General features: G+C 33.1%; 1 protein-coding gene across 1 annotated transcript in view; it reads left to right on the top strand.

The window, feature by feature from the left end:
- LOC145256835 (glycine receptor subunit alphaZ1-like) overlaps window positions 1-17,737 on the top strand; it is a 168,184-nt gene that overhangs the window by 100,877 nt on the left and 49,570 nt on the right. Inside the window, exons 3-4 of the mRNA XM_080115608.1 lie at window positions 5,679-5,746; window positions 12,179-12,405. Of these exons, the coding sequence (XP_079971734.1) occupies window positions 5,679-5,746; window positions 12,179-12,405 (295 nt within the window). The remainder of the gene's footprint in view (window positions 1-5,678; window positions 5,747-12,178; window positions 12,406-17,737) is intronic.

The raw sequence follows: 17,737 nt of genomic DNA, 5'->3' as shown, positions 1-17,737 counted from the left end.
TGTGAGTACATTTTTTGAGACACTCGGTATATATATATATAAGTGAACGTGTCTTGTATCTGTGTATCTGTGTGTCTGTGTACATTTCCCTACGCAATAACTTTGTCAATTTAAAGTCTACAGACTCGAAATTTGATATACAGTGTACTGAGATTTGGGAAAAATCTTTGTGATCGGTTTTTGGCCAGAAATTTGGCTGTTAAGGGGGTCAAAGTTCAACGATTTGACTTTTGAGAACTCTACCAAACTCCTCCGACAATTTTGGGTCTAAACACTAGAAACTTTAGATATAGGTTCCTTGGACATGAATTTAACTTAATAACTTGATTTGAGCCCAAAACAATAAATTTTAAGGGATCATAATAGGAGTCAAAGTTTTAAAAAAATTGACCTCTGCAGTCTCTACCAAATTACTCAGACAATTTTTGGTCTAAACATTTGAAATTTTACATAAAGGGTATTCAGAGATAGGGCAAGCTTTTTCATCGGTTTGGGTCGAAAATTTTCAATTACCAATATATAAATGTATGTATGTATGTATGTATGTATGTATGTCTGCCTAAAACTTTCGACAAATGCGACGGATTTTACCAAGATCGGTATAGTTTTAATGTTCGACTTTTCATACGACAAATATCGAAAAATTGGCTAAAAACATTAATATCTTCACCTTCAACTGGGAACTTTTCTACAGGGGGGTCGCTTTTTTCGCCGATATTTTTTAAAATTATCCTCTCCTTTCGATTGTCTTGCCTTAATTTAAACATGAGTCACTTTAGGTTTGGCGGTCGTCGTAAACGCAAAGACGTCAGGTTTTTTCCCCTGTTCTTTTCCTCCTTTGCGGTACGGGTTCGAGCCTGCCTTCCTACTACAACTTTTTTTTTTGCTCAACAGACACATCCATACACCCGGGCAACGCCGGGCTGAAATGCTAGTATATATGTAAAGGTGGACGTGTCTGTCTGTCTGTGTGTCTGTCTGTGTACATTTCCCGACACAATAACTCTATCAATTTTCAGTCTACAATCTCGAAATTTGATATACAGGGTACTGAGATTTGGGAAAATCTTTGTAATCCGAAATTAGACTGGTAAGGGGTCAAAGTTGAACGATTTGACCTTTGAGAACTCTACCAAACTCCTCCGACAATTTTGACTCTACACACTTGAAATTTTAGATATAGGTTCCTTGGACATGGATCTAACTTAATAACTTGATTTGAGCCCAGAAGAATAAATGTTAAAGGGTCATAATAGGGGTCAAAATTTTTAAAAAATTTACCTCTGCTGTCTCTACCAAATTACTGAGACAATTTCTGGTCTAAACATTTGAAATTTTACATAAAGGGTATTCAGAGATAGGGCAAGCTTTGTAACGAGCCATTTTTGTAATAGAATTTTCAGAATGTGAGAGATTATATATAATTATTCCTACAGTCCAAATATCACCGCAGCCCGTCCTTTTGAGTTCAAAATCTCTACTTGTGAGACATCGGCTTGGGGATCAGCTGGTTGGATGACCACGTCTCTTGTCGAGATGAAGTAGGTCTATTCCACAGCTTGATTTCGTAGCGGTTTGCCTGATCTGTGTTGGTTAATAGAATTTCTTGTGTGAGGGGCATTTGCTCAGTTGGTAGAGTGCTTGCATCGCATGCAGGATACTCGGGTTTCAAATCCCGGGTACGGATATGTCTTACTGATGAGCCAAAATGAGGGCGAAACTCGAGTCAAACTTCCGGTTCGTTGGCTGGCGTGGCTCTTGTGGGCTGCAGCATTATTTGGGCTGTGGAAATAATTATATATATATATATATATATATATATATATATATATATATATATATATATATATATATATATATACCCAGGCATGTGCTTCGTCGTTTACGACACATTAGTGTGGTTTAACATAGCGAGATTTGAGATGTGATTATTTTGTTTGGAACACTTTTGCACAAATTCGATTCGCGTTCGACCGTATTGCAAACCAAAATAAATCCGGCCACCCCCATAGATATATTATGGATGTTAGAGAGGAAGTTAAAAATATAATAAAATTAGGGGTAGGCTATAGAAACAAAATTTTTCAAATAAATGCCAAAAGTGGCTTATTACCTTTATATATGTGTAAATAGATGGGAACAAGTGATTTTGTTCAAAACGGGTCAAAATTGGAGGGTCGTTGGCCCCAAACGTGATTTGACCGCGTCGACGTGTGAAAATGGCCCAAATTTCGCCCCCGAACACACTTAATCACTTATTGAAAGCCACAGGGTGCATTTTTTGACTATAAATGCATTTGTATTATTAAATCTAACATTCCTATTGGCTATCCCACAAGTATAGGGTTTTTTATGGTATCTCAGAGTCCAAAATGGGTCAAAATTACCCCAAAATTAGCCAAAAATGGTCGGAAATCACGGATTTTCCAAAATGCACCTCCCATGGGCCCAAAGACACCTCTACATGGCAAAAACTGTTGGGAAATGCTTGAAGCAGGCACTCTCCTAACTTTTGCACTGTTAATGAGGGGTATAAGGACCTTTAAAAGGGGCTAAATATGGCCGATTTAGCCAAAGAGAGTCAAAAAGTCCCTAAGAATCAACATAGGTTGTCAAAAAGGGGCTTAATTTGAGTTATAGATGGAAAATTACCAAATAAGGAAATGTTTTCTTTCTGTAACAATGCAATGGCATCTTTAAATAGGCACGATAACATTGCATTGCATTAATTGTGAATTTGATTGAACTTTGCTTTCTTTTTCAGTTAGTAAAATGCAATGAACATGGCTGGTATAGCAAGGCCGATTGACGAAGATTATAATTACGACGATTGGACTTATCTTCTGCTTGATTCTCTTCCAACTGAGGCTGAATGTGTTCAAGCTGTGCAACATCATGCTGCCAAATATGGTACCACGACACAGAAAACTCATATTCACCAGTTCTTGCGATTACTACAATTGTGGCAGAAAGCCTTTGGAAGTGATGTTTATGTTACAATACCTGGGATAAAACATAAACTTGATCGATCGCTAAAAATTTACGACAAAGATGTCTACAAAGCAAAGGGTCCCAGACGTGTGAATATGATTAAATGGAAACGAGAGCACCATGTCCTTCTCAATATACTTTCAAAAGATGTGAATCCTGATGAATTTGATGTACATGAACGAAGATTCTTTGTCGATCAAATGTCTCTCTCTCTCGCAAATGGCTCATTGACACTTTCCACGTCGATATGGAACATGAACGGTTTCTGGCAGAGCAAGAACTGAAGAGCGGAAGACATTGAAAATTCAATTTTTGTCGTGCAATGTCATTGGTGCATGGAACTTGACAAGACGAAAACCAGTATTTGTGCTAGAGAATAATGATGTGATTGACGAGCTCTTTAATGCATTATATTGATATTTTACTGTTGAATGATTTTAAAGTAATGTGAAGTGAAGCTGTGTCTTGAAATAACAAAATAATTCCTTTGCTAATTACTCATACCTTTTATCAAGTTATTCAATATATTGGTTACAAATCGAGAAATAGCGAATCGAGGGTCATTTTCATCAATTTTGGGGTAACTATGAGAACAATATGAATTCAGACTCTTCTTGGACAGCATTTTATTGACATTCAATGTTCAATTTACAATTAATTACTTTCTGAGAAGTTGATGTAGTAAAGTTACGATGTTTCTAAAAAGTATCATTGATGAATGAACTAATGATTCATATGTTATGTACTGTAAAGCGTAATTTTGTCATTTTTGGATTGTTTTGACCCTTTTTACATCCCCCAAAGATCTCTAAATACCCTAAATACAAATGGATAAGATAACAGGGTGGTTATTTCAGTCTTCCAACTGTAAAAAGCCAAACAGTAGTGTTTATAGGAGCCCGGTGAGATATAATACCTGCATTTTGGGGATTATCCGTGATTTTCGTTCATTTTTGGCTAATTTTTGGGTAAATTTGACTCATTTTGGACCCTTAAGATACCTTGAAAAGCCCTATATAGGTGGGATAGCCAGTGAGAATGTTAAATTTAATGATATAGAGCCATTTATGGTCAAAAATTGCACCCTGTGTGGCTTGGGAGGTGCATTTTGGAAAATCCGTGATTTCCGACCATTTTTGGCTAATTTTGGGGTAATTTTGACCCATTTTGGACTCTGAGATACCATAAAAAACCCTATACTCGTGAGATAGCCAATGGGAATGTTAGATTTAATGATAAAAATGCATTTATAGTCAAAAAATGCACCCTGTGGCTTTCAATAAGTGATTAAGTGTGTTCGGGGGCGAAATTTGGGCCATTTTCACGCGTTGACGCGGTCAAATCACGTTTGGGGCCAGCGACCCTCCAATTTTGACCCGTTTTGAACAAAATCACTTGTTCCCATCTATTTACATATAAATGAAGGTAATAAGCCACTTTTGGCATTTATTTGAAAAATTTTGTTTCTATAGCCTACCCCTAATAAAATAAGTTAAAGAAGGAGTGAAAAAAATTACGATTAATAAGAATTTACGCAGAAACAATTTTCGTGATCAAAGATTTATCTTCGGAGTAGTCTACGAAGCATTACTTTCAATGCACATATCGAATATCGTAACTGAAACGGCATTTGAAAGAAATCCAAACCCAAATAATATTCATTTCTGTAGCAATTAGATATTAACAAACATAAATATTCGTTTTGTACTGACATTACAATGTCCCATTCCTATGCCTGTTTTACAAATACTTTAATGCAACTTGTTATGAGGAACTCATATCATTTCTGTCCCTTCGATGCATATTCCCTGACTAAACTCTTCACTGTTAAGGTCCCTAGATGTCGGAATGTCTTCTACGCTAATAGTTTCTTCGCTCGGACTGTTAGACTTTGGAATTTTCTTTCTGTTTCCTGCTTATCTGATTGTACTAATCTGCAGAATGCAATGTGTAATATGAGCATACCTCTCGCAGCTCAACTCCCTACAATCTCGTTAGATACGAACCCAAATGTACCCTTTACATTCCAAGTGGCAATATGCCTTGTTTAGGGTGAAAAGGAGGACAGAGTACTTGGCTAAGCTACATTTAGCGTCGTCAATTATCAGGAGGTTTTTGATGTGTTCCTTTCATGCAATTTCGACAAACTTTGTTTAACAAGTGAATTTCAATTGACAATATATCATTTGTAAAACCTACCAAGTGGAGACAGAAACCACTTCTTACCGATGAACAGTTAGTATACGTAGACCAAGAGTAATTTTTTTTTTTTGTTATTAAGAGCGGGGAAGTGTGTGTATGGGGGGGATCTCACTTAAAACAATAACTTTGCATCACCGCCATGCATTGTAATATATAAGCTTATAAGCAGTGAAGATTTCGATTAACAAGTTTTATTTAATACAACAGAAAATTAATATAAAGACTGAGAAACGTCTCATCCGGATTAATCTAAGCTTCAAAATGGATTTTATAATATTTATCAACAATTCATTTATGTTTTGTTTCATGCATAAAATATGGATTAATTTTAGTTAATCTATTTTCCTGTTTATTTTCTCATCAGTGTTCACAATTGTTGTATGCATTACAGCCATGTTTTGAGACCAACTCAGCAAATATGCCGGCTATTGATGATTTTGAGTAATCTCTAAACGTTTTGAAATTTCAATCTTTATTTTTTTCAGATAAACCCACCGAAATTACCTGCCAAATTATGATCGATAGTATAGATTCAATTAATGAAGCCACGATGGTAAGATCTTTGTTTATTATTCTGCTGCATAGATCAAAGTTTTAAATTTAAGTTTGTCAGTTGGTTCGATAAGCAAAAAATCGTAAACCCATTAGACTATATTTCGACGTTGTCTTGTCGCTAAATAATTTCATCCTCTTTAAATAATTTTCCCATTCTTGAATAATTTCATCTCCTTGAATAATTTCTGTTGTTGGGCCCACCCATACCCGAGATATGAACTCTTCTGAACTATACAAATAGACCGTGAGTAATTCGTAGTACGCCATCTTGGCATTAAATGCAACGACTCTTCTCTATATATTGTTTTAATCTCTATACTATTATCTTTTTCCTAATCTATATACATATCCGTGTCTTTCTTAGTTCCATTCGAGATCTCAACAGTTTAACCCGTCTTAAATAACTTCATCTCCTTAAATGACATTCACAACATCCTTCATATTAGCTCTAAAATAAACTAATCTAATTTAATTAGATTAATTAGAAAATATATCTTTTGTTTCTAACTTTAAACAGATACATAATTTTTAAATGTAAAATATCTCGAGTTTTAAAATATAAAATTATAGATTTATAAGAATTCTCCTTGACATTTATTTTCGATAAATAAGGAAGATAACTTCTATTTATTAAGTGGATTTTCCCATTTGTGTTGTTGCCGAATTCATTTATTGTAAGTAAAAAATTGTAAGTAAAAAATAAAATAAGCGAAATTTAGTATCTAGAAGTTGCATGAGGGCCCTTAAAAGAAATTTAAAATAGTGTTTCAATTCTACCACTAGCATTTATGAAAGCCGAAGAAAAAATTTTAATATTTTTCGAAATTTATTAAATCAAATTTCACGCTTTTTACCAGCTTCGTACACCTTCATTTTTTATAAATGATTTAACTGTTTATTTCAATAAGTTGGTAGGTTTTATAATATATATATATATATATATATATATATATATATATATATATATATATATATAGCCAGTAGAGTTTAGTTTCCTAGAAGTACATCCAATGAAACAACATGTGTCTACCAAAATAGTGCTCAATGAGTGAACAGAGCAGGTATATTAATTTTATTTATACAAACATTAATGGCTACATATGTGCATACATGTTTCTGTAATCACGCTACAGAAGTAAAGAAAAACGCTATTATTCGTCTCTGTATGTCTGTAAATTGTGTGTGAAAATATGCGCGGGTCTGGCAAAATGTAGGCATTTATAAGTATATTGATATATGTATATAGGTACATGTGGGGTTTAGATAACTTTCGTGTTTTATATTTATTCATAGTTTGTTTGTTTATTTGTTTTAATTTTATTTTTATTTCATTTTATTTATTTTTGTCTTGTTTTATTTACCTTAATGTAATTTTAGCTCTATTCCTCAGAGTTATTGTCTAGTTTCAGTATGTGTGTTGTGAGAAAAAAAAAAAAGAAAAGCGTACAGCATGGATTCGCTTTTGGATATACGTATTAATGTGTGTGTGTGTGTGTGTGTGTGTGTGTGTGTGTGTGTGTGTGTGTGTGTGTGTGTGTGTGTGTGGTGTCTGTGTATGTGTATGTTGTATGTGTGTTGCATGTGTGTGTGGGTGGATGTAGATTAAAAGGCACCGGTCAGTACTTAGCTGACCATCGCTAAGGTTCTTAACTTACAGACTCCAAGACAAGAAAACTAAATTCCCAAGTACCTTATACCATAAAAACCAAAAGTTAGCTTGGAAAGGGAAAGGGAAAGAAAAAAATGTTTATTATCTTCAAAAGACCTCACTCATCCTTTTACCGTATTTTATGACTCCCACCCAGGTTGCATGCTAACTTGATAAACGAAATAGGAAAATGTATTTGGTGGAAATATCACTTTCGACGATAATTCTTGGCCTGAGGACGTAATCCCCCAACGTGGATGATTACAGAAACATGTATGCATATATGTAGCCATTAATGTTTGTATAAATAAAATTTATATATATATATATATATATATATATATATATATATATATATATGGGAAGTCTTGCAATAAAGACGAAATCTTGAAATGTTGATGAACATATAAGGCTCTGGATGATGGATGATCCTCTTAATTTGCGACCTTAAGGGCAAATTTCGCATAGACCACTACATAATTCAAGTAATTACCTTTCCAACGAGCATTTGTTAAATTCTGATGAATAGTCGCTGAGTTTGGGAACTTATAAATTGCCAAATATATACATATATATATATGTGTGTGTGTGTGTGTGTGTGTGTGTGTGTGTGTGTGTGTGTGTGTGTGTGTGTGTGTGTGTGTGTGTGTGTGTGTGTGTTGGATATATCTATATTCGTAGCTAAATTGAGTATTGAAATGCTCATATGTTTGGTACGAAACTACATGAAAATTTGCAGACTTTTTGAATACTATTCTATGGTTAAAATTTTATTATAATGGATTTAAAAGAACCTATATTGCCCAACCAATAAAATATGCCCAAATTTGCCTACTTTTGTTTATATCGTTTTCTCGCAGGTTAGTTTTAATTTTGCCGGTTTTGGATGAATTTGCATTAGGGTTTTTTTTCTGCTTGGTTGTCTCCCCTTGGCAGGCCACTAATATATATATACATATATATATATGTGTGTGTGTGTGTGTGTGTGTGTGTGTGTGTGTGTGTGTGTGTGTGTGTGTGTGTGTGTGTGTGTGTGTGTGTGTGTTTATTTATTTATTTATTCATTTACGTACTTTCGTTTTAGGTGCAAAATTTCCTTTTTTAATAAAAATAAAAATGTAAAAATGTTGCTAGTGACCCCGATTTCTTCCAATAATTAAAAACTGTGATTTGTTTTATTTCTTTTGTCGTGTAAAGTTTTATAACATTAATTCAGGCTGAGAAAGATTATGTGGGGTCAACCGTAGACTTTCTTTAATAAAACGAGTTTAAAAATCTATATTTAAAAATGATAAGACAATCATCTTTTTTAATCACTACGAGAATTTTAATATTTTTATTCATTTACTACTATCAGTGAAATATAAAATGTAATATCAAAAGAATTAATTATGAAATTTTAGTTTAAACTAGACATTTAATGGTTTGAAATTTGTCACAGAAAAAGTCTTGTGGCCTAAACATTCTTAGCAAATCTTCGTACATTGAACAATGTTTTGGAAGATATTTACATTCGGAAATTTTGTAAATAAAACATTAATTTCAAATTATAAAATGTGTTATTGTTTGATTTCAAAATATGGTTCCTTCGATCGATCATCTGAAAAAGTTACGCTTCAATTTTACTTGTAAAATACTATTAAAATTATTTTGGCTAAAGAAATACATAGCTTTAAAAAGCAAAACAAAAATTCAAGTTAAAAGGATCCTGGAAAACATCGGGTGTGTACAGTTGGTATATAATAATCTCTATGCTACCATTGCTAAAAAAAATGTATTAAACAAGGAATTTTTATCTTTTCATGTGATTTATGCTGGACATTTTTCTTACTAGTAAATGCGAATTATTTTCAACGGCTCCTATCGTCAACTCAGACGAGTGTTACGGTTTTATTTTATGGTATTGACATTAATCTTCGTTGTTATTAAACTGCAGTGGAAAGAAATAGAAAAAGGATAAAAATAGGTGATCATAAATAAACCGGAAGTTCACTCCCCATCACACCACACGAAGCTCTCATTGGTTTATTACATAATGATTGAGTTGCTAAAAACAAAAACAACCACAAAAAATAGCAAGCTTGTTCCGATCAGCGCAAATGGAAAGTGTGTGTTGTTTAGAAATTCAAAAACCTTAATGAAACCAAAATAGCGTAACGGACAAAAATATATGTTACTAACGTATGACAGCGTTAAAATCCCTTGAGCAATGATTATCAAGCAAAAGTGGAAGTGAACGACAAGAACTGCTTTATGTTTTGTTAATTCATTATACTTCATCATTAAATGTACAAAAGAATTTTTGATTTTAAAAGTAAAACAATTTTTAGGCCTCCATTAGAATTTCGGTAAGAAATAATTAAGTAAGAGTTCTCACACAATCTTTCAGCAGCATTGTTGCAATTTTGTTTCCGTAACATAATTTTAAAAGACATGACGCAAAAGAGTAATGCACAGACTCCTTTAAACATTAATAGAAATTAAAAAATATTTTTCTATTTATTATTATTTTTCGTTATTTATGATTGTTCTTCATTTTTTTTTTTTACTTTCTCTTTTGTTCACATTAGTTAAACTTCCAGTACGTTTGTTTCATGCGAATAGTGTCCATTGTTGCGGACCAGGATATAAATACCCTAACTCGCTACAAGAAAAAGTAATGAAATGAATTGAATGAAGGAAACAAAGAACTCAAATGCTGGAATAAAATAAACATGTCGTTTATTTTCTGTTGAGAAATGAAAGTCTTCGGTGTACACGTGTTCATCCGGCCGTTGACGACTACGCGCGTTGAAGGAAAGGGGAATGCAATAGAGAAACGCGAAGTGGCAAGCCGGCCTGTAGAAAGAGAGGGTTAAGCTCAGTAGAGAGTCGCGCACATGTCTGTGTTGATGGACCAAAGCCGAAGGGGAGATAGAGTGAGAAAGTCAATCCAGTTCATGGAGAGAGAAAGCATATAAAGTGTACGTGCGCTTATCCCACATTACAGTAGCAGGGAAAGTGACGTTAGGGCGCGCGCGCGGTTCGTCGACTCAACAGGTCGCACGCTGGTCCGGAAGAAAAAGGGAAGTTGGCAGGTTTTGTTGACTTTTATACTGGGGTCAGTGTTCTGACTGCGCATGTCTGGCTTTCACTTTAAAGGAAGTGACGTCACAGCTCGGGTGTGTGTGCACGTTAGCGTGTATGTGTGTATGCGCATGAATGTGAGTGTGTGTATGAGGATGCGTGCGTGTGGGCGTGCGTACGTGTGGGTGTGTATATGTGAAGAAAAACATGTTCGAACACCATGAAAAGCATTTTTATGCCATAATTACAAAATCAATCCAAATTATTTTTTTTTTATTTATATTACTTACCGAAACTTGAATGAAAATTGAATGAAATGCCGCTGCTGCTGCTGCTGCTGCTATTACTACTACTTCCTTTTTTCATTTTTCTTTTGTAAATAACTTAAGGTCGTTCATATACGTGAAGTGATTTATTCTTTCTTCTGTCTTTGTCAACTTATATTCGGTGTTGCATTACGCGGAAATGACATCATGATTACGAAAAGCAGTAGTTATGATAGTCTCCCTGGAAAATACTTCCTTGTATTCTTATCTCAGTCAGGTGTTATCTCCCCAACCCCACCCTCAGCTGCCGATCTCCATGTTTCCAATGCTTTCTTTCTTTGTACGAATCATATTTTTTGTCGGATATTATGTACATGCTTAAGTATTCAATTATAACAGGATCGTATATTACCATTCTATTATCAGTTGGCACTTTCTCAAAATTTCTGGAAATATTAAAATGTAAGAAAAAAAGAACAGAATTAACCATTATTTTTGTGCATGAAATGTTCACCCACTCGAGATATTGTATGATAAAACGTGTGTGTAATTCACACGTAATGAATTTAAACTCTTCTTTTAAACTTTTGTAGCATGTTATGACCAGACTCTGCTATGTTATCAGAAAAGGTCAGGCAAAACGCTTCGTGGAACGTTTAAAAGAACATTAAGTGCATCTATTGAAAAAGCTATTCAAGAATTTCTGCATGTATATAGACTGACACTGTACACGCAATAACCCTTATCCCTGAGTGGCCTTCGGGCCTTGATAAGTGGTGGCCCATGTAAAAAAAATGAATTACGAACATGATTTATATGACTAACGAAAGAGACATGAACCAGATGAGACGACGATATTCAGATTATGTTAAAAGTAAAACTCGATAGAACAAGGTAATGGATGTCGTGTTTGATATATTTGAGAGACCAATCCTGCAAACAATCCTGCAAACAGGTTGTGAACATCGAAGATGAACAAAACGCAAAATTACAGACCTGATTGTAATAAAACCTAAAAGGAAAAAGTACTGATTTCATAGGAAACACTACATAAGAGATGGTGGTTTGGTATTTCGTGACTATTTGGATTATTCTAGACACAGTGTATCGAGAAGCCTACATGGCAATTTCGAAGTAGTCTCGGTTTAGTCTTTCTGTAAAATACTGTAAATAAATACTCTTGCAAATATACCATCGTGTTGTCTAATTTATTGTTGGCCTTTCAATATCACAACATATATTTATCAACTTTATGTTGTAACTTTTATTTTTGCGATTGTTAGATTATCCATTTAAGAAACCCATCCAGCGCATCGGACACAGCTAAATTGCAAATTGTATAAGGACTCTATTCCCATATGTGTAGATGATATCCTTTTTTTTCAGAATTGATAACTAAGTTAAACGTTTTAATATGTAATTGAAGTTTCTTTCTATTTTTCCTTATTAGGACTTCACACTGAGTATGTTCCTTTACCAACGATGGACGGAATATCGACTGATATTCCAAAACATCGTTAATGCCACCTACCTTGAGTTGGATGCAAATGCAATCGAAAAGATTTGGGTTCCTGATTTATATTTCCCGAATGAGAAACGCTCTAATTTCCACGATGTTACGATGCCAAACCGAATGCTGCGAATGTATGAAAAGGGAGACATCCTTTTCACCCTTCGGTAAAATCAATTCTTTCTCATTTCTTTATATATTTAGATTTTATCAAATTTATGGGACAAAAACAAAAGACACCAATACAAAGTCATATTTTTTTAGTAAAGAAAATCTCGCAAATTATTATATCGTTGACAATTTTTGAATAATTGAAATTTAAAAAATCAAGAAAATTATTACTTTATTTATTTGTAAGATTTGAAAAGTGAGAGTATAAAAGTACATATATTTAATGTGTGAGAATGTAAAAGTCATATAAAAGTACATATATTTCATGTGTGAGAATGTAAAAGCCATATAAAAGTACATATATTTCATGTGTGAGAATGTAAAAGACATATAAAAGTACATATATTTCATGTGTGAAAATGTAAAAGTCATATAAAAGTACATATATTTCATGTGTGAGAATGTAAAAGACATATAAAAGTACATATATTTCATGTGTGAGAATGTAAAAGACATATAAAAGTACATATATTTCATGTGTGAGAATGTAAAAGTCATATAAAAGTACATATATTTCATGTGTGAGAATGTAAAAGTAGTATAAAGTACATATATTTCATGTGTGAGAATGTAAAAATCATATAAAAGTACATATATTTCATGTGTGAGAATGTACAAGCAATATAAAAGTACATATATTTCATGTGTGAGAATGTAAAAGGCATATAAAGTACATATATACATATATTTCATGTGTGAGAATGTAAAAGTCATATAAAAATACATATATTTCATGTGTGAGAATGTAAACGTCATATAAAAGTACATATATTTCATGTGTGAGAATGTAAAAGTCATATAAAAGTACATATATTTCATGTGTGAGAATGTAAAAGTCATATAAAAGTACATATATTTCATGTGTGAGAATGTAAAGTCATATAAAGTACATATATTTCATGTGTGAGAATGTAAAAGCCATATAAAAGTACATGTATTTAATGTGTGAGAATGTAAAAGTCATATAAAGTACATATATTTCATCTGTGAGAATGTAAAAGTCATATAAAAGTACATATATTTCATGTGTGAGAATGTAAAAGTTATATAAAAGTACATATATTTCATGTGTGAGAATGTAAAAGCCATATAAAAGTACATGTATTTAATGTGTGAGAATGTAAAAGTCATATAAAGTACATATATTTCATGTGTGAGAATGTAAACGTCATATAAAAGTACATATATTTCATGTGTGAGAATGTAAAAGGCATATAAAGTACATATATTTCATGTGTGAGAATGTAAACGTCATATAAAAGTACATATATTTCATGTGTGAGAATGTAAAAGTCATATAAAGTATATATATTTCATGTGTGAGAATGTAAAAGTCATATAAAGTACATATATTTCATGTGTGAGAATGTAAAAGTCATATAAAAGTACATATATTTCATGTGTGAGAATGTAAACGTCATATAAAAAGTACATATATTTCATATGTGAGAATGTAAACGTCATATAAAAGTACATATATTTCATGTGTGAGAATGTAAAAGTCATATAAAGTACATATATTTCATGTGTGAGAATGTAAAAGTCATATAAAAGTACATATATTTCATGTGTGAGAATGTAAAAGTCATATAAAGTACATATATTTCATGTGTGAGAATGTAAAAGTCATATAAAGTACATATATTTCATATGTGAGAATGTAAACGTCATATAAAAGTACATATATTTCATGTGTGAGAATGTAAAAGGCATATAAAGTACATATATTTCATGTGTGAGAATGTAAAAGTCATATAAAAGTACATATATTTCATGTGTGAGAATGTAAAAGTCATATAAAGTACATATATTTCATGTGTGAGAATGTAAAAGTCATATAAAAGTACATATATTTCATGTGTGAGAATGTAAAATTCATATAAAAGTACATATATTTCATGTGTGAGAATGTAAAAGGCATATAAAAGTACATATATTTCATGTGTGAGAATGTAAAAGTCATATAAAAGTACATATATTTCATGTGTGAGAATGTAAACGTCATATAAAAGTACATATATTTCATGTGTGAGAATGTAAAAGGCATATAAAGTACATATATTTCATGTGTGAGAATGTAAAAGTCATATAAAAGTACATATATTTCATGTGTGAGAATGTAAAAGTCATATAAAAGTACATATATTTCATGTGTGAGAATGTAAACGTCATATAAAAGTACATATATTTCATGTGTGAGAATGTAAAAGGCATATAAAGTACATATATTTCATGTGTGAGAATGTAAAAGTCATATAAAAGTACATATATTTCATGTGTGAGAATGTAAAAGTCATATAAAAGTACATATATTTCATGCATGGAAATGTAAAAGTATACATTTTCTTTCTGTAAAAGTCATTTTTTTTTCTAAAGTTTAGGTTTATTTGATGTTAAATATTTTTATAATATTAAAGAATAGAAGATCGAAAACAAAACTAATTGGGTCAGGATTAATGAAATGGATGAATTAAATAAAACTGTTTATAGAATTACTTGAAGTTGGGGCAGGGCCTCGTCTTTATCATTGTGTCATAGTTGTCTCCACTCTGTTTCTTATGCACAATTATGAGATTTGGTCTCATATTAATTTTTTTCTCTCTCCTTTTTTTTTTCTCTCCTGAAAGGAATATCATTTAAATTCGTTTCTCGTTTCTTTTCATTTTTTAATTGACATTCAGTCTTTTTTTTTTTTTAATTTGTTTTTCTTTTCTTTTTTAAGACCACTAATTGTTCTTTTTTTTTCCTTATATAACTATGTAATATTATTTTTAAATTTTAATACTAATTGTCCTTAATTTTTAAAAATTTTTTGGTTGGTGGCAATTCCTATCCACCAAACATTTTGCATAATTTTATTGACTGTCCGAAAAACTGTTTGCGTTTGTCGTAATTCTATATTGTGGAAGTGAGGTAATTTCGGGAATCTTCTGAATTAGGATTTTCCCAAATATTCCTTTCGGGTCTGAGAGTTCTTGGCCTTCTGTGGGAAGAGATTCTTTATTTTACGTCTCTCTTTTGTCTGAAAGTCCGATAGAAAGTCAACAATGTTTGAGGCTCCTACGCCCTACAGGCGTCTATGGTGTGAGTAAGTAAGGAGACACCTTAATTGCCTGAGAAATTAGGGTCTGATTGTTTTTTAGATTTGTCAACTCTACCACTGTTATTACTTTCACATTGGATGTTCACTCCTTTTAATTTTAGTTGGATGGAGTGAAAGGGTATTTGGGCTCGATTCTTTTGTAATCAGTCTGTGCTCAATATCAATGGGCCATGCTTATTGTGTAGCGTCTGTGTGCAATGGTAACTGTGAGGTTAGAAATCCTCGGTTCATCTTTTTGTTTTTAACTCTTCAAAAACCGATATTTCGAGGAGTGAGAATTCTGATCCAGTTTCGATCAATGCCACTTTCGGTTCACCCCTGATTTTAATTATACACTCCATACCAGCACCCTGTTGAGAAGTTTGTGTCCCTGAATTCATCTATTTACTTGGGTTTTCTTAACCGATTTATTATGTCTTCGATTGACTGGTTTCAGACCGCTTTCACCACCATCCTGATATCTATGTCTTCTAGGTCCATATTTCTCTAGGTCCTTCTTTCTTTAAAGTTGCATGTTCGTGGACTCGGTTTCTTATTTAGCCAGTGGTGAATGGGTTTCTTTCCTTTTCCTGAGGTTAAGTCATTTACTATTGCCTCGGATGACGATTGGTAGTCTCACTCTAGCCTTTTGCTAAAATTCATTCTTTCCAAAGTGCATCCATAAAACTTACTCTTTACGACATTGGTCGATTTGCTGCTATAGAATTCAGTCCTAAGTACTCTAAATCGAGTTGCTCTCCCACTTGATCCCTGACGTCAACGATTCTTGATCGTTAACACTATTTAATAAGCTATCGTTTAGAATAGCCTACTCCTTCTTGTGACCACCTTAGAGTCGCTCATAAAGCCTTTCGCTTTGTCTCGCAGCAGACAAAGTCTCCGATAATGTTGCTGGATAAGATCTGGCCACGTCATCCTTAATAAAAGGGGTTGAGTAAAGCATTTGTCAAGAATTCAGCTAAATGCAGTTGCATAGCTGAACCTTTCCTCATCTCTGCGTCCATATACACTAACTTAGCAAGACCGTTTATTCTATCTGCTAAGTCAGAGTACTTCTCGATTCTACTTTATTCATATTAAAGCTAGAGCGGCGACAGCAGTACTTATAAACTCGCCGTACTGGGCTACTAATTTATCGAACATATCCTTACTGGTATAATAGAGATGACTGTTAAGGTATTCTTCGATTTATTTCGATACTAGACCGTCCAAAATGTTATATGCCAGGTTTACTAACTCTGGGTCTATTCGCTCTTTCTTTTTCAGAGCTGCAAGCCATTGCCTTAGGTCGAACGATTTCCCAGTAAAGATTTGGATCCTCGATTAACCGCCGAGAACTATATTTAGTGGGGTTGGATTCAAATTAACCATTCCCTCTCTCTCTCTCTCTCTCTCTCTCTCTCTCTCTCTCTCTCTCTCTCTCTCTCTCTCTCTCTCTCTCTCTCTCTCTCTCTCCCGTATCCATATATATATATATATATATATATATATATATATATATATATATATATATATATATATATATATATATATATATAATGTTGCATTTGTATTTGTTTAAAAACAAAAATTTGCAGAGTAACAAAAAAGAGGTTTGGTTTGCAGTGTCTCGTTTTTCCTTTGCGGATTCTTCTGATAGTTGTCCGAGTTGATGTGGCTGTATTTGTCCAGTGGTTAATTGCTATGGATAGTTGTTTTCTATCCAGCAATTGGCTATTGTTGTGTTCAGTGGATTTACTTTTCGTCTAGTGATAAGGCTTCTGTGTTCTGTGGATATACCTTTTCTGTAGTGTAAGAATTTTTTTGTGAATTTTGTTTTTCAGGGTGTATCCTGATCTTATCGGAAACATTGTTACAAGATCGTTAACGGGGTGTGCGACTGGTTTGTTTGTGTCCTTTCTGGAACGGGGTTATATGATATCGGCTACGTTTATTTTATTTTAGTTTTATTTTTATTCATTTATTTATTTATTTTTTATTTATTTATTTATTATTATTATTTAGGGGGCTGGTTTTGTCATCGGGTCTTCTTGGCAGCATTAGTGGCAGGACGTTTGGCTTGAATTGAACGCTTGTATACAATAAGCGTCAAGGCATAAAATATAGAAATGTATTTCAACAGCATTTTCAACTCGAGATAAAGTCGAGATCCCAACATTTTTACCGCTTCAACTGCTTCTTCCCTTCTCGAACTCGAACCGAGAAAGAGGGCGATGAAAAGAAGG

Source organism: Euprymna scolopes, chromosome 3, assembly GCF_053919585.1.
Source record: "Euprymna scolopes isolate OS-2025 chromosome 3, ASM5391958v1, whole genome shotgun sequence".
NCBI classification, from domain to species: domain Eukaryota; kingdom Metazoa; phylum Mollusca; class Cephalopoda; order Sepiida; family Sepiolidae; genus Euprymna; species Euprymna scolopes.
This window is presented reverse-complemented; position numbering and strand designations above follow the sequence as displayed.